Source organism: Grammomys surdaster, unplaced genomic scaffold (genome assembly GCF_004785775.1).
Source record: "Grammomys surdaster isolate TR1022 unplaced genomic scaffold, NIH_TR_1.0 137, whole genome shotgun sequence".
NCBI classification, from domain to species: Eukaryota; Metazoa; Chordata; class Mammalia; order Rodentia; family Muridae; genus Grammomys; species Grammomys surdaster.
Genome location: NW_021604595.1, coordinates 1,249,447 through 1,268,361, shown reverse-complemented (window position 1 = coordinate 1,268,361; position 18,915 = coordinate 1,249,447). Strand labels below are relative to the sequence as shown.

Sequence of the window (18,915 nt, the reverse complement as noted above, 5' to 3'; positions counted from 1 at the left end):
GTGTGTGTGTGTGTGTGTGTGTGTGTGTGTGTGCATGTGTGCGTGTGTGTGTTAGGGGAAGGGGCTCTAATCTGAGTTTTCATTTCAAGCATTCTTTCCCCAAATAAACCATTTCCTACTGAAAATTTTGTGCTGTGATCTCCCATGCATCTATGACAGGCAGCTGTAACACAGAACCACCACACTAGAATCAGTGACCTGCCAGAGCAGCCCCAAATGACAGATTATAGCCAAAGAACCAGCCACCCAATAAGCTCTTGTCCTTTGACCCCTGTTGTAGTTTGAATAGGAAATGCCCCACCCTCCTATCCATCCATCCCCAAAGGCTCGTATGTCTTAACTCGGTCTCCAGATGGTGCTGTTTGGGAAGGTTATAGAGCCTTAGGAAGTGGAGCTATTCTACAAGTGCTATCACTGGGACCAGGCTCAAACCACCTCCTCTTCCTTCTCTTACTGGAGCCTGTGCACACCTGAAATGTCATCAACCAACCTCATCTTACAGTCACACCTTCTACGCCATGATGGACTCTATCACCTCTGGAACTATAAACCAAAGACAATCCTTTTCTGTCCTAAAGTTGCTTTTTTTTCCCAAGATATTCTATCATAATAATAGGAGAGTAATTAACATAACATTTTGAATTTTTAAAAATTCTCTAGGAGAATTAGAGCTGGGATAGTGGTATAGCACTATCCCACAGGCTGTATCCCTCAGCCTGTGCTCAGAGCAGGTACCTATATACAACACTATGCTCATGACATTTGAGGTTCCGATTATCACCACGAGGCTGACAGCTCAAGGGCTGCTTTCATTCTTCTTAGGGACTGATGTGAAGATATCCTTACAGTGGTAGCCATCAAAGGATGGCATTCACAACCCAGAAATACAGGGGGTAGCTGCTAGCAACCAGATCATGTGTATCCTTAAAGGGCCCTTTACAGGGAAGCCCACTCTGTAGTCAGCCAAAGATCCTGATTTTCTACAACCACTGACTTTGGTCAGTTATTTCAAGGGACATCTCAAGGAAGCTAAACAATACAATACTATAACAATTAAAGAATAAACAACCTCTTCCAGATAAGACAAAATACCAATGGCATTTGGTTACAGAAGCATTTATGTATTCACTGTTTTTAAGTATCTTACTTAGTATAACTCTGTGGTCTCAGTCTTGACTATTATGTACAGCTCTGAATTCATTTAAATGTCACTATATTATATTCCAGGCGTTAGGTTAAGCCCATCATACCACAGTACCAAGATTATTTCCCTTACAACCCAAGACTCATCTGATTTAAAACAAAACAAAGACAAAAATGTTCCAAAGCTTTTAAAAACTTATTATGAGGAAGGATTGTTAGTATTCTGTCTAAACTCCACCTCCACAGTTATCTGGCAACAGCCGGTATGCTCCGCCCCACAGTTACCTGGCAACAGCCAGGTAGGCGTGCCCACTATAAAAGGGGCTGCTTGCCTCCTCCTCTCTCTCTTACCTCTCTCTTGCCTCTAGCTTCTCCTTGCCCTTCCTCCCTTCCCTTCCCCCTCTCTCCACTTCTCTCCTCTCTCTCTCCTCTTTCTCCACCATCTTCTCCCATTTCTCTCCCTACCTTTGCCCTCTGCCCTGAATAAAGCCCTCCCCTTTGGAACTGTTTGGTCTGGTGTTGTCTGTTCCAAACTGCGCGCCGAAGTCTAACAAGGATAACTTGGACGTCTTTAACTCTCACATAACACAAATATAATGCCTCTGAACAGTGGTGGGGTTCCACTGAATGTGAAGCTTATAGGCGAGGCTTTTACAAAGCTATAGGGGAAATCAACACACTGTTTCTGGTATGTGAGGCACTGAGACAGAATTCTTCTTTTAATCAGGCATTCTTTGCTCTTGTCGTGAAGTCAATCACTGCACTGTACTCTGTAGCCAGACTTTGACTACTTTGTGGGTCCTTTTTCCTTCCCCTCCTTCTCCACCCTTTCAACCCCCCAACATTAGAAAGGAAAGAACACCACACACACACACTGTCCTCAACGTAACTCTTCTTCCTATGCCACACTCCACAGCACAGAGCTGCAACTGCTTGACACTGTCCCCGGCACTTGAACTGTTCCCTCATTAAGCCCCGCTCACCGTAATTGCTTTAACTTGCATCATCCAATGATGGTGCAGTACTGTTGAGCATTGTGTAAAATGCCTGACCCAAACCTGTGTCCACTGTCTTACTGGGTGGGCTATATGACTCTCATGTCATTCTTCACATGTTATGGATATAAATCCTTTATTAGAAACATCCTATTTTGCAAACAGTTTCTCTTAATGTAGTTGTTCTTCATTTTCTTAACTAAGAAATCTATGTAACTGATAGTTATAAAGACTGTCTTACATTTTTACACTTAGATATTCATTTGTTGTAAAAGAGTCCTCACCTCATTAGTTACCTTGGAACTTCTAATGAAAATAATCAACCACTATATGGACTATTTCTGGATTCTGTCTGGTTCCTCTGATTTATATAAGCATCCTGACTGCAGTGGCAGCTTAGTCTTGAGACTTGATGGTCATCTTACTTTCTTCATATTGAAAATAGGATTTGGGGCTGGGGCACTAGCTCAGTGGTGGAGGACTTGCCTGTATATGCTCCAAGTCCTAGGCTTAGTCACCAAGATCAGCGGTAAACATGGAAGGGAAATGGTTGTTACTATTTTTCGGCCTTTAAAGTTCCATCTGAATTTTTAAGTTAATGTGTATAGAAAACCTTGCTACAGTTGTGATCAGCGAAAAGGGATGTTTTGACAATTGGCTCATAGGTTCTTTAATTCAGACATTGTCTCCACGATGGCATCCACCTGTTCTCTAAGAGAAGAAGAGCTCAGACCATCATACCAACCCACCCCCCCAGAGACGGAGCACGGTAGGAAGGTCAGATAGATGATGTGGGCGTAGTGGGTGCATGATGCTTTATCAGGAGCTCTCTGAGTACTCCTGTTTCACTACTGAAGGTAAAAAAATAAAAAATAAAAAATAAATAAAAAATAAAATCACAGTAGCAAAGGAAAGAGAATAAGTCACTAAGTGGAAACTTCTGGTACACAAAACCTGGCTCTGGCTCTAGAAGCAGAAGGCTGCAACAGAATACAAGATCAAGAACAGTTCAGCCTAGTTGTTTGCACTAAACTAAGGCATACCAAGGTCCAAGTGTTGTTGTAGGTGGGAACAGGGACAAATGACAAAATGTTAACCAAGGTAGTGATTTGGAATTTAGCAGGACATCACTGAGAAGGTAGAAAGGGCAACCACAGGATCAGTGTGAAGAGCCATGCCTGTAATCCCAGGACTCGAGAGAGTGGAGGCTACAGGAGGCTACAGCCTGGCTCATTCTGTTTCAAAAATCAAAAATCCAAAACATTTGCAAATCTTGTATCTAACAGAAGACTTCCATCTGAATATATTAAAATCTGTTTTAGTTTAATGAAGATAACTCAATATAAAAATAGGCAAAGGATTCAAGTAGACCTTCACCCAAAGGTGGCAGGGAAAAGGCCAACAGGCATAGGAAAAATGCACAATATCATTACTCATTACAGAAAGAAAACGTGAATGCAAACTGAAGACCTCGTTAACCACCAGAGTGACTAAACACAAGAGGAGACACTAACAAGCGCTGTTAAGGACATACAGAAATCCAGCCCTCCACATGCTGCCAAAGGAACAAAAACTGTACAGCCACTGCACAGCATGAAGGGGTGTGATGAGCTCTCAAAACACTAAGCATAGAAGTAGCACACAGGCTGGGCAGTGGTGGCACATGCCTTTAATCCCAGCACTTGGGAGGCAGAGACAGGTGGATTTCTGAGTTCAAGGCCAGCCTGGTGTACCGAGTGAGTTTCAGGACAGCCAGGGCTATACAGAGAAACCCTGTCTCAAAAAAAACAAAAAAAAAAAAACAAAAAAAAAAACAAAAAACACCCAAAAAACAAAAACAAAGAAGAAGAAGTAGCACACAGCCTAGACAGTAAGGAGAAATGAAGAGTGAGTGTGTGGTGTGCGTGTGCGCACACACATACACAAACACACGTGCGCACACATGCATATATAAAAGTGGACCAGCGTGTTCATAGAATTTATAATCAACAGAAAGCATAAACAACCTAAAAATCTACAGATTGACAAAATGTGGCATAATAGTACCATGGGGTGTCACCCAGCTACAGGACAGAATGTGGTGCTGAGACAAGCCACAGTGTCAGCAGACCCTGAGAGCATTAAGTCAAGTGAAAGAAGCCAAACAAACACAAAGACAGCGTGGCGTATGATTCTATTCATAATGAAGTGATAGTTTATTATCAAGGAACTGGGCTGTATTAATAAAAACATAATTTCTTTTGGAGTTAACAAAAATATCCCACGATGGTTACACAGCACTGAATGTTAAAACCACTAATGGTATGAAGTCCTGGATTGACTGTGTGTGAGTTATATGTCTTAATACAGCAACTGCTAACAGGAAGCCTACTACTACTGTAGAATTGGATATAGGTACCAGTTGTACTGTGCCTGAGCAAATTAGAAAGTGAGGGGACTCCTATATAGAAAGCCATATTAAATACAGCCAGGAGGAAAGGCTAGTTCTAAATGACCAACAAGAGAAGCCAACGTGGACAAGGCCTAACTCAGGGGCTTGAAGAAGTCAGTAAGTGGTACAAAGCCAGACTGGCACACCTTCCATTTCTGACCTAAGAGTAGTCTTGAAAACGATGTCTGCCCTAAATCTACACACCCACAACACTGTTAAGGATAGAAGCACTCTATACTGAGCACAACCCCCGACCTGTGGTCTTGTCTAAAGAATGATATTCCCTAGGTTACAGAACTGCCAAACCTCCAGTGTACGGCTACAGTATGACAACAGTGTTGGCCATCTGTTTAGGGTGAGGGGTTGGTGGGGACAGAGGTTAGAAAGCAGTACTGAAAGTCACTTCACCCCAGCACTGGCCTGACTTTCAGTGTAAGTAAGTGCTGAGCAGGAAGTAATGGAGCCCACCTGGTTTGGAACAGAGCCAATATAGACTCCACAGGACAGCACACGAGTTACTGCCATTATATTGTTACTTAAAATGAAACTAGATTATTGCAAGGTAGGCACAGAAGGTACAAACACTAACCTGGAGCCTCCCCCGCCCTCCACCCTTCCTCCTGGTTTTTCTCCAGGGTTCTCAGAAATACCTACCACATTCCACTCCCCAATTCTATCACAGACCCACTAAGATTTGCATGGAAGAACAAGCCCCTACCTTCCCATCATTATGACAGGAAGCCCATCCTGACCTAGAAAGCATGGGCAGAAGGCTACTCCTGAAGCCCAACAGACTGCAGCAAATTCCTTAGAGCTACATATTTTCTGTCTTTATTTTCACAAAACGGAAAGCCTTTGAGCTATCTTGCACTTAAAAGCATTCATTCCAGTTAACAATTCAATGAGTAAATTAAAGATGAGTAAAAAATACATTTCATACTAAGTCTAGGTTCTTAGGGTTTGTATTAACTACTGAGAACAGATAGCTAGGCCAGCAGTGGTGGCAGATGCCTGTAATCCCAGCACCTGGGATTGGGGGTGGGGGTAGGGGTGCAAAGGGACAGAAGGATTATGCTGAGTTCCAGGTCAGCCAGAGCTACACAGCAAGACCCTATTTCAAAATAAACGAACAACAATAAATGCCTGGCTAGGACACATCATGAGCATAACTCCATGTTAAGCAACAGCAGATATAATTACTTCTGGAAGACTAAACACAAACACTTTAAAAGCAGTTCTCTTCCTGAGTTGGACTGTGAGTGGCTTTCATTCCCATATTATACATTTCTCTACCATTTGGAGTCTGGAGAGGAAAGACGGAAAAAGAAATAGGAAAACTATAAAAACCAGTCACTAAGAGCAGAATGTCTAGTCTAAACACTTGATGTTAGCTGCCCATTTTTCTCCTATAGTCAGACTATGTTCTGTTTGTGTTGTTTTTAAAGGATAAGAAGGAAGACTGTTTTAGTCTATTTACCTTTCAGTTCCTACCACTGTTTTCTCCAGGAAGACCTCCCATTTCAGGTAGTTTCTTGCTCTTACTGAGCTACAGACTGACTTAATGTAAGGGGTGCACTGCACTCTCGAGCATGACACTGACATACAAGCAGGAACTCTTCCCTAGGAGATGAATGGAGACAAACTGCCCCTTATGCTAAGACAAGAATAACAAAGCATATAAGTGAAGTCTACCTTTTTGTTTATTGACTTTATATCCAACTTAATTTAGAGAATAGTCCAGAATAATAAAGTCACTGGACCACCAACCTAGCTCCAGTGCTCATATGACACACAAGAAGCCTCCAAGCACGAGGAAGCTGTCTCCACATAGTGCCATCAGCTTACTGGGCTCCTGCTGCCACAGTTCCAAGGACAAGAACTAGCACAGCAGACACTAAGGCTAGTGACACCAGACACTAAACACCATTGGCACGCATCTTCAGAGTAAGAATCAGTTAGCCAGAGCTACATAGCAACACACACACACACACACACACACACACACACACACACATATATATATATATATGGGGACAGGACAGTAAATCATTCCAGTAACTTAAGATTCAGGAAAACCAACAACAAGATGAGATTATATATTTTTAAATTAAAACTAGTACCATTGATAAGACCTTTTAAAAATAAAAACAAAATGCCTGTCCAAAATTCAAAATTTCTTTTACTGGTAAGGACACAAAAATCATAAAATAACATAACATCTCCACATAGCACATTTGGAAAAATCACTTCTAGTATGTGCCTGTGGCCAAAGCTCTATGCCAGACAATGGCTGAAGCCTCACCCTTATGAAGAATGTTTGGTTTTGGACCCTGGGACAAAGGACTGAAGTGCATTATTTTATATAACAAAGCAGACCTGGCCTCCAGGTTCTACCAGCATCCCTCAGTCCCTAGCTGGCATATCCTGGCCCCAACCCTCAACTTTCTAGCCCAGGACCTGGGCTGTCCTTCCCCCAGAGGCTCCTCCCTATATAATCCAGACATTCTGGTCTCTCTTCTCTTCTTTCTCTGGGCATGCACATGCCCCATTCTTTCTCCCTCCCCCAACCCCGCTTTCCCCATGGCAACTTCCCCGGCCTTGGTCCTTTTGGAGCCAGTAAATTCACCCACTCTAGAGCAGCTCCCCAATAAACCTGCCTTTAATATAATCTAATCTGGTTTGAACTGGCTCTTTTCACTGGTGGCAGGGGAGGAGAAATAACCTATCACAGAACACATTCAGGGCTGAGTTGTAGGAGGCCAGTCACTATTCTCACACAGAGGCAAAGTGGCTAACTATGCCATAGCACAGGAGAAGAAGGGTCTGGTGCCCCTAGAAGGAATGGTAGCTCACAGACTTCACAGATTTCAAGACCTAAGGCTAATTCAGCTTTCCAGCATCTAGCTGCCAAAGCCTTCCAAGGCACACAAAAGAACACTGTACCCTACCAAGTCCAACCAAGTGGACACAGCAGGAAAACCAGCAGAGTCTTTTTGGGGAACCAAGGCTTACTGATCTGATGTTCACCACCATAAGTACAAGAAATGTTCTTTACAATACACAAGTGAAAGTAAAATATTATACACTAAGAGCATTCTCTTCCACCAGAAAGTTACAGTGAGGATTTCCGTGTACTTAAAAACAGGATATTTGCTGGGTAGCGGTGGCGCATGCCTTTAATCCCAGCACTTGGGAGGCAGAGGCAGGTGGATTTCTGAGTTCGAGGCCAGCCTGGTCTACAGAGTGAGTTCCAGAACAGCCAGGACTACACAGAGAAACTTTGTCTCAAAAAAACTCAAACAAACAAACAAACAAAAACAAAACAGGGTATTCCCCAAGTATTTCCAACTACTCTGGGATAAGTGGCATGGTATACTGTTTCTGTAGCCCATGAACTTATACATAGCCTCATGTTTGGGAGTCACCTACCCTGCCCCAGGTTACTTTGTTTCTGCCATTATCAGGGTCCCCATTAATAGGGTCAACCCAGCCATTGAGCCTCCTTCAAGACTGCAGCAAAGGATTTCAAAGCCAAGATCCTACAATGCATGACTTTCAATGACTAAGTACTCAAGCCAGCAACTGGGAGGCAAAGGCAGCTGTGGATATTTTTAAGTTCAAGGCCACCCTGATCTAATCAGCAAATGCCAGGCCAGCCATGTTTACATTGGTGACACCCTGTCTCAAACAACAAAAGGGACAGAAGGCAGAGGAAAGGGGGAGGTAAGGAGGGAACCTGAAAAGTTAACTAGCCACCCGGTGATGGCAGCTCAGTGTTAGGTGACAAATGTGCCCGCACGGCATCTGCAATCTGTTAATAAACAAGAGGCACTGATTAACAAAGCAGTACATGCCATCTTCCCATCTTCCCGCCTAGCTGTCCCTTTGCAGGAACTAGCCAATGAGGTGAACAGCAGTTAAGGCTAGCCTGTGCTATAGAAAACATGTAAGAGGAAAGTAGAAGGGGGCGAGGAGAGCAAGGGAGGGTGTCCCAGTCTGCACAATGAGGATTTTGAGCCATATAAACTATGGACAACTGGCTTCTTATCCATGATATTTGTTATTCTTTATCAAATAATTAAAAGATGAAACTGTCTCTCAAGGTTTTGAGCTTTCTTTCTAGCATACTGTGTTGGACTCTTTTAAAGATCTCTAGTTCTTATGCTCAAGTGTGAACAGCTTCACGTCATCCAACCTCTATCACAGCACGTTTGCTGCGTTTGCCAGAGTCAGTTTTATCACACTGCTGTTCACAGAGTCAGTCCTACATGAGTCTACTGTCTAACAATTCAAAGCAGCTCAAGGCACAGCACAGTGGACAAGATGAAGAAGAAAAGGATTTAAAGTTACAAAGAGCAAGATGAAACAAGAAGGGAAAGATTTCTACTTGAGCCATGAGGAGACAGCAAGGTTAAGTGCAAATTAAATGTAGGAAAAGCCTCAACCTGAAACTAAATATTAATTTTAAAACCAATTAAAATTCTATGTGTATTATAGAGATAAAGTAACAAGAATCCAAATTTTCAAAAGATAGAATTAATCTTATAAATGAAACAGATTAAACCACCAGCTGGGATGCATATCAGTCAGGCTTAGGGAGGAGGCTCCTGCCATTCTGTTCTCCCGACCATGGGAAGATGGGTAGCCCAGTGCTCCACACAGAAATGCCTCCAAAGAAATCTAAATGAAACATGGCCAACAGCGGCTAGAGGTGGCTCAGTGGTGAAAAGCACTGACTGGATCACTGGAAAACTTGAACGTTGGGCCAGCAGGATCACTCAGCGGGGTAACATGCTGGCCATCAAGTCTGAATTCAATCAGAAATCAATGCCTGCAAGTTGTCCTTTAACACGACATGTGTGTATATGTATGGGCATACACACAAACAAGTAAAAAATGGAAACAAATTTTATTAAATATCTAATTATTCATATGCTTATCATGTATTTGGATCCAGTTCATCTCTCACCCCTTCCCCTACAATTCTTCCCCTAATCTCCCTCGGTTTTTCCTCTCAACTTTACAAAAAAAAAATAATAATTTTTTTAAGGTTTTTCCTCTCAACTTTACCAAAAAAAAATTTTTTTAAGGAAAAACGGAACATATACTTAATACTCAAATTCCTATTTGGGAATTGCTGTGGGTTTTGCTACTGGTAAGTGATGCAGGAGGAAATATGCACAGGTGAGGTGGCGTGACACCTGCAACTCATTCCAGACAGTCTGAGTTAAAACAAGGCACAGATATGTCTATATAATTTACGGCAAAATGTCAACAAGTGCTGACCCAAGGTGCTGCGCATTTGGACAAACGTCTTTCTATCCTTTCAGTTTTTAGTACAAACTTACTAAAGCCGGTTCCTATGTCTAAGCTTACAGAGCACAAAGCATAGGCAGCTCAGCTGAGCGTGTGACTATATATACACATATAACATGAGGTCTCGGGGGTTCCACTCAAATCCCTTAAATTTAAATCTCTTTTAAGGCTTAAAAGAGGAAAAAAAGAATCTCCCAAGAAGCAAGTGTCCACGAATGCGTCCCCACTTAAAAGGACCCAGTGCTACACAGGCCAAACGAGCCCAGGTGGAGCACAGCCGTTAGACCACAGCCTCTCAGCCTCTCCTCCTTCACTCGTCATCAAGGGCTCAGAGTCAAGAATGAATCAGGTCCTAAGAAGAAAGCTATTCTCTGTAGAGCACAAAAAAGCAAAAGGAAAACAAGTGATTTCTAAGAGGAAAGGGAGATGAACTTTCAAGAGAAGCTCAAGACAGCCTTAATGAGAACCATTTCAGAGAAAAGACAACAAACATTTTGAAGCACACAAGTGAGAGGAAAAAGCAGAGTCCAAGTGAGAGTGAGACTCCACACAAGTGAGAGTCCAAGCAGGAAGGAACAAAAAAGAAATTCTACTTGAGAGAATTCCCTTCAGGAAATCAATAATGTGCAAAAAACGAAAGTAAACAGCACTTAGAGCTGTTTATGGAGGAGAGTTACAGTGACCAAATTCAGATTTCATGACACACCTCTGGAAACCACCAAATTTACCCTTCCTTCCCTGACGATAAGGAAGCTGGTCCCAGAGCTGGAAGAGATACAGCGTCCAAGTCCCCACCTTTGCATTTCCTAAAGCACATGATAAAGGCAGTCCCTGAGGTGTCAGCCAGTGTCCTCATGGCCCACGGCAATCTCACTCATTCTGTTAGGCTTACGTCAAACCATGACCTCCTCACTTAAGAGCACCCTGCTGAAAAGTCTCTTTCCTGATTTTCATTACCATCACAAACGGAGAAAACCAAAAGGAGAATGAGTAAGAAAACACTGTTAATAAACCAGTCCAAAGCAACCACTCTCCCATTAGTCAAGAAACATTACAATACACTTCTTTATAACTATACAAAAGTAAAAAATCATGAAATCCTTAGACTGCTAAAACATGTTGATCTAAGTGACAAGTGACATTATCTACTGAAAAAAACTTTAGTATTTTAAGCAAAAATATTCATTATAAAACTGAAGTTCAAATATTTCTTCCTGTCTAGTTAGATACAGGATTCCTTGAAGGGCATTTGGAAGCAATGTATAAGTTTGCCTATCACACAGGTGCTGAGAATAAGGGGGGAAGCATGGTTATTCATTAAGACAGAGCAGATCCCAAGATAAGTCACAAGTCATCACTACCCACACAGCATCTCCCCTTCTTCAGTAAAGTCCTTAAGGCATTGTAAAAGCAATAGCAGTCACATGGGCAGGCCAAAGGCTGGAAAAATCAAGCAGCGTCTGTACCTTCAGTGAGGCGAGTGGATGCTCTGGACCAAGTAAACTCCAATGAAAGGAAGCCAGATCCTCATCAGGTAGTATGTGATTTCCTAGAATACAAATGTAGAGAATGCAAAGGCTGTCATTACTGTGTCATGACGCGGGGAAACTTCTACATCATGTATGCTAGATAACTCACATTCAGCCTCCAAGCAGAAAGGAACATTTCTTCACACTGTACCTTGAACACCATACACAGCAGGCTCCTTACAGCTGATGCCAGCATCAAGTGAGTTTTAGTCTGGACATCACTCACACTAAGGACTTCACAGTGCTACACACATAAACAACTTCCCAGCTGTATTCAGCCACTCTGAGGATCCCAGGAGGTCACACACGGTCCAGACCTAACTTTTTCTGTGTTCCTGAAATACCAGTGGTTCAAACTTACCTGACAGTTAATTACACAGCCAGGTATGGAGTCTGCAGTTATAAACTCTTCCTTAGGAAGATTAAATGACGACTCTGTTGCAGCATGAATCACCCGCCACACACAGTACCATGAGAGAACACAGACTACACAGTATCTAAGCTGTCTGTCCTGCCTCTAGAGCTTGAAGGACTTGAGAGCCTAAAACACTAACATCTCTCTATAGGTTGTTGGCACTCTTGATGAAATTCAAATTTTCATCAAGTAATTTTCTAAGTAACTCTAAGGTTTGTATCATGGTTCAATGACTTCCATATTAAAACCTCAGATTCTTTATCTACCTGCTAACGGACAATAGCACAAAGTGCAACCATTCACAACACTGCCTACAGCACAGTAGCCCAAACTTAAGTCAAACATTTAAATGTATATTCTACTCAACTTCGCCAAAATAAAATTTTAAATAGCTGCACTTTTCATAACAGGAAAGGAAAATAGCTTTAAAGACAATGAAATTTTAACAAAGTCTAAAATAAATCATCTTACTAATAATTTACCTAAAATTTATCAATAGTCTAGACTCTCTACCTGGAAAAATTTTTAACTACTAGGAATTGAACATAGAGGTAATATTATTCTGCCCCTGAGCTACACCCCCAATTGCTTTTTACTTTTTTGTTTTGTGACAGAGTCTTACTAAGTTGCCCAACAGGACGTAAATTTATAATCTTCTTGCCTCATCCTCCTGGGTGGCAGGGGTACACACCTAGCCAAAATATTACTATGGAATTTTTTTCTTCATTTATTTCAAAAATTTCTAATAAGTATCTAGAAAAGTATAAGTTGATATTACCTCCTAAGAAATATAGTCAATGTTTCTTAAAGAGAAAATTAAGTATATTCATCCATATTTCAAAATCTAGACAAAAGACATTTTGCTTAGTACTTGAGTGAACATGGAATTCTATATAATGTGCCACCTACCTACCAACTTTTGTAAGAAAATAGGTTCTCGATATGCTACATAACATGCCAGCTTCAAATTCCCAATCTTCCTGACTCAGCCTTCCAAATGATGAGAGTGTATGCTCAACGCATACTTTTAACATCAAAACAAGTAAGTATCCTTTTACATTATAACTTCTGAAAATATGTATAATGGCACATCTTTTATAACCCCAGCATGATTCTGTGTGCGTTCCCTCCTTAGGGCTCATTAATCAGCTAGCCTATATTTACTGGTGAGCACTGCATCCCATGAGGTGCCCCTATCTCAAAACAAAAGACATCATCAACAACAACACAAAGTCAACACCCGTCCTGAAGAATGTCTTTAGAGACTGACTTCTGACCTATATACACCTACCTTTCTGATAACTAGGATTTTCAAAAAAAATAACTCACAATCTAATAAACTAACTCCATAGAAAGCACAGTAACTTTGCTAGAGACCATGCAGCTTCCCAAAGGGCCCTGAATATCTAAAGCAGGGAAACAAGAAGGTAAGTCACAGAAAAACATCACTCCAAAAACCAAACACTCCCAATTGGACACAGTTACACAGACTCAAAAGTTAGAGCTGGACTTTACAATAGCTTGACACACACATATGAAGACAGAGAAAGGGTAAGCTAACAGAGGAAAGGAACTACATAAGACAAGTGCAAGGTAAAAGGAATACACAGACATGTGACCTCAAGAACAGTTAAGTAACATACGTTCGTATATAAAACCTGCATAGAACCTATCCTTTCTGGAAATAAAGCAAAATGATTCTTTCATGGATTTTTTTTTTTAATTTACTTACAAGAGTTTTGTTTTGTTTTAAAGTAGTTGTTTTTCTGCTGGGTGTGATGTCACACACAAACAACCTGTGGAGCACAGACAGGAAGACCGAAAATCCAAGCTCACCCTCAGCTATATGGTGATTGGAAGCCAACCTAGACTATGTAAGAAGACTCTAGCTCATAACAAAAGAAACAAAACGGTAGTTGTTTTCTTTTATAGTAGTGGCTACCATTGTAAAGGGAAAGAAATCAGAGCAATGCTTTGGTCCTGTAGTACACTTTCTTTGTGGCTAAAATCTGTTGTTGGGTTTTTTTGTGTTTTTTTGTTTGGTTGGTTTTTTGTTTGGTTTTTGGGGGTTATTGGGGGGGGGTGTCCCTTTAGGATTTTTTTTTTTTTTTTTTTTTTGGCTTTTTGAGACAGGGTTTCTCCATGTAGCCCTGGCTATACTAGAACTCGCTCTGTAGACCAGGCTAGCCTCAAACTCAGGTATCTCTTTACCTCTGCCTCCTCAAGTACTGGGATTAAAGGTGTCCACCACCACTGCCTGGCAAAATTTTTCTCCTAATTGTAGCATTATTTTCTTGTATGTATAAGTGTTTTGTATCTGTGTAGGTATATATGTGTATCATATACTTGTGTGCCTGGCACCCACACATCCAGGGCACTAGATCCCCTGGAACTGAAGTTATGGATGGATGGTTGTGAGCCACTGTGAAGGTTCTAGGAACCAAACCAGGGGTAGGATCCTCTGCAAGAACAGTAAATGCTCTTAACCTCTAAACCATCTTTCTAATCCAAGATTCATCTTATTTTTAATTATATGTATATATGTGTGTTTCTACGTGGAAATATGTACATGTGTGTGCAGGTACTTGTAGAGACAAGTCACCCAACATGGTGTGGGAACATTTGTTTTTGAGACAAGGTAGCTCACTGGGTAGCTCAGAATGATCTTGAACTTGCTATGTATCAGAAGCTGGCCTGGATGTGGTGATCCTCCTGCCTCAGCTTTGAAGGAATGCTGGGATTACAGGCTTGTGCCACCATGCTAGGCACATATTTTCTACTATTATAAACACAGTTTCCAATACCAGGCTAATCGCTGACCCTTTTATAACAGGCATGTGCCAGCATTTGTGACTCAGAAATGTTCTTGCTCTATAACTTTGAGCCTATCTCACAGAGTAAGTTTTCCAGCCTGGATTGAAGAACATATAAGCAACATACAAACATGCTAGAAACTAGAAACAAGAACAATACATTATCAACAAAACCCAAAAGAATGCACCTGAAGAGCCCACTCTCTCACTCTGATATAACACCAAAGCATCCAGGCAGAAAAATCTTCAAAAGATACGTCAGGATTCTCATGTACCACTCCCTTAGAAAATAGTTTTCACACCACTCCACCTACCTAACAGAGCAGCAAAAATAGGAAAACGGTTTGGGTTCAGGTCCAGTTGCTTGGCAACCTCGTGCATCAGATATTGGCTTGTGGTGAGACTCTTCCCGTTGCGGCTCAGTTTCAAGGCATGGGCACTGAAGTAGTAGGGGATGTTGCACAGTGCATAATCAGAGTCATACGCCACCAAGCCATGGAAACCATTCTCTCTGCAGAAGCCAATCACTTCTTGATGATGATCCTCAATGCTCTGTGCAACCTACACACAGGAAAAGAAGGAAAGGCCATCAGACGCAGGCTCTAACTGCAGCAGCAGGTTCAACAGGAAGATGTATTTGACATCATGAAAGAGCTACTGATAAAAACATTATCCAAATGATCAAAAAGTGTCAGGACCAAGTGTGTAACATACTGCTCCAAAAGGAATCTCAGAGATGAACTGAATTCAAATCATCAGTCAGTAATTTACCAACCATCCCATCTAGACTACAAATTCTCCGCTAATGACAATTCCAAAGTCACCCACTTGAAAACAAGCAAATCTGACTGATCCCTGTAACAGTATTTTAAAAGAAAGGAAACTGGAGGGGGGTAAGATAGAGGAAGAGAATGCAAGTGGAAAGGATAAGACAAAGAAGCCGCCCACCTTTGCTACAGCTGACACAACCTCTTCAAAGTGTTGGAAAGCAACGCTACACTGTCCCTTAAATAAAGGTCTGCATTAACTATCCATCTCCTAGGTCCACACTCCTGAGGGATTCATCACAGGGGAACCTCAGGTACACACGACCACCCTAAAGATAACTGTCCCTCTGTAACCAAAGTCAGGACTACCACTTAGACTCACTATAAACTGTCATGTTTGTGAAGAGAAGAGGTCACACATTTCCACTTTGCATGCCCATCATGAACCATGCACAGCAACCTAACCTGAAAATTCACAGAGCAGCAGGCAGCAAGATATACCCAAGAAGTAGATACACCCAAGAGGTAGATATACCCAAGAGGTCCTGGGCAAGGGTGGGGGGTGGGGGAGTCACCATAGTCCTAGACATATACCCACAAGCACCGAAGACTGCTCTGGAATGTTAACACCAAAGTCCAAATCATTTTTTAAATTTTAAGTAAAGACTAATGCTTCAAATCCCAAACTGCTGATTCCTCTTGTTACTTCTCTAACTCTAACTAAAATTCTAGAAAGCTGTTTGTTTCTACAATGAAGGTATTTTAAAGAACTTACATTAAATCAGGGGACTCAGTTAAATCTCTAGACACTTAGAGGAGAAATAACCTGCAATTTCTAGAACTACAATCTAATGTATGGATATAATTGGTGAAATTTTAGATTAAATTCAAAATTACGTTCCAGCAGCCAATGGTCAGGTGATCAGCAGCTTTCCTACAGCACCTAACTGACAGAACATTTGTGTCTCCTCAGAGGAGGCGGTGATCATCAGTAACCTAATCTCCTCTCTGGCTTTCACAATGGAAGTGGTTTCTAGGACTTACTGAAATATTAGTTGCAATGAAAACCCATCAAGAGGCAAAACAAACTATTAATGATAGTAGTTAAAGGAAAAAGTAACCTTTTGAATTCTCTTGTGGAAAATGTAATATGGTATTTATAAGTTATAAGAAAAAGTAAAGCTACAATTAGTCAAGTAATGTTCTATTCCTTAGAATAAGAGAAATTTACCCGATCCTTAAAATCTACAAATACACCAGCTAAAACAGAAAAGTAGGTGAAATTTTTTTTCTAAAATTAATCTCATCCAGAAATGGTAATCTTAGTCTAGTTTCAAATTCTTTAATCAAATAATTTTCTTTCAAAGAAATTTTCAAGTATTGTTAAATTAGAAATCACTGGTTGTTTTCCAGACATGCCCTCTGGAGAAGTTCTACAGTAAAAGGGAACAGAGAGCCACCAGTTGCCCCTCCCTAAAGGATTCCTAGGGCAGACAGGTGGCCACTTGTTCCAGAGGCACTTGAAGGAAATGGCGCAATGTGTTCGAGCTGTCCCTGTTTCTGTATACAAGGCAGTCTATCAGCTCCAGAAAACAGAGTGGATGTTCCCCCAAGGTTAGGGACCAGGATGGCGAGGCTCAACTCCTGATTACATCACTCTCTGAACTTTCCAGGCTATGAGCTTCCAAAGGCAGTATGTCACAAAGCTTTTCTCCTAAGGAATGAATAGTTTTTCAATAAAAGCTGAAATAAAAGGTGGCTCTAGGTGAGTTTTCAAAGCCACGCTCATACAGATCTGAAACAAATTCTAAGACCAGGAAGAGACCCTGACCAGGTGGAGCTCCCCCTGGGATCAGGAGCCAGAAAGTGGAAGGTCATCAGGGGTCAGGCCTAACTTGGCAGCTTTCAAATAAGGCTGTGAGTGTTGTAAAACAGTAAGCAATATATTTTAAAAGCTGTAAAACCTTCATGCTCTTTGACCAGTAACTCTACTCCAGGAAACAGCTAATCCACCAAATAAAAATCATTAGAATCATAAAAAGAAACATAGTAACTTCTACAGGAGAAAACTAAACATTATGAAAAAGGTAAAGTCACTATAATGCTTTGTGGGAAAACTTAAGGAAAGTTTCATTAAAACATTTTAGAACACAATATAATGTAATTACAGCTATGCAGAACTATGTCTGTAGAAATAGAGTGAAAAGGAAAAGACCCAAAAGAATGTGTATGCACAACTTTCTGAGATTGCCCGCCCCCAGGGGGGTTGGGGAGGTGCGGAGTCGGGTAAGCAAACCTGGTTAAGAACTAGGAAGCAGGTTAGTGGCTGGGTGAGGGCCTAACACGTGCAAGGCCCTGATTCCATCCTGGTACCACCAAAACAAAAAAGAACAGTTCCACTAGAAAGCAGTCCACTCTCTGGTCCTCTCTGTGCTGTAGACTTGGGCAGATTCCCACACTGTATAGACAGGTCTGTCTCTAAAGAAGACAAGGCCCTGGCCTCATACATCCAGAGCAGCAGCCACACTCTCTCTCTTCCATGGCGGCTGCTCACATGTCCTCCACAGCCATTGTGCCTGCTCTTGCTACTCAAGAGGACATCCCTAATCTGTAACTCAAGACTCTGGGGATTCAAGGGATAGGGCATTTCTCCTTCTCAGTGCCTCCAGGTGTCAGCCAGCAAGCCTTCTTCTCGAATACAAAGATGTGTGGGTAAGCAGAGGTCTTTGTCTTTTGTAGAGACAAACGCACAAAACATAAGAATCTACCCAAAGTCTACAGCAAAGAGAAGACCGGAGAGTGTGTTTCTAATAAGACTTCTTTTTCTCCTCTCTTGTACTAGTGCCGGAATAGATTCCAGGGCATCGCACAAGTTAGGCCCTCACCCAGGACTAATTTGTTTCCAGCCCTGAACCAGGAATGAATGAATGAATGAATGAATGAATGAATGAATGAATGAATGAATGAACGAACAAGCTAGGTAAGGATGAATGTGTATAGTGGCACAATTAACAAGCTTTAAGCAAGGGTAGTTGATAAAAGGTCTAGCTGAGGATGTGATCCTAGTGCAAACAGTATAAGGGGGAGGCCTGGGAGGGAATAAGAGAGAGAGTGCTATACCATAGGCAGTCAGCTATCCAAAAATACAGGATGAGGAAACTGGGCATGGTGGTACACAATGTGATCTCAACACCTGGAAGGTGGCAGCTGGAAGACCAAGAGATCAAAGCCAGCCCCAGCTGTATAAGATACTGTCGCAAATAAATAAATTACTATAAATTTTAAATTAGGGTTTGGGGAGATGGCTCAGGTGATGTGCCTGTCATATATGCATAAGAACCTAAGCTTGGACTCCCCTAAATCTATGTAAAAGAAGTTTTGTAATCCCAACACTGGGAGGAAGAGCCAGCAGTATGCCCAGGAGCTCACTAGCCAGCAACACTAGCTCTATCAAGAAACTCTGTCTCACAACTAAGGTAGAAATACACTGAACGTTGACCACTGGC

At 41.7% G+C, this 18,915-nt stretch overlaps 1 protein-coding gene across 2 annotated transcripts in view; it reads right to left on the bottom strand.

The window, feature by feature from the left end:
- The window catches only part of Fam120a (family with sequence similarity 120A), an 83,156-nt gene that overhangs the window by 48,534 nt on the left and 15,707 nt on the right, over positions 1 to 18,915 (bottom strand). For both annotated transcript variants that reach the window (XM_028763294.1, XM_028763295.1), the window contains exons 2-3: positions 14,957 to 15,203; positions 11,352 to 11,434 (exon numbers count right to left, since the gene is read on the bottom strand). In XM_028763294.1, coding sequence (XP_028619127.1) covers positions 11,352 to 11,434; positions 14,957 to 15,203 — 330 coding nt within the window. The remainder of the gene's footprint in view (positions 1 to 11,351; positions 11,435 to 14,956; positions 15,204 to 18,915) is intronic.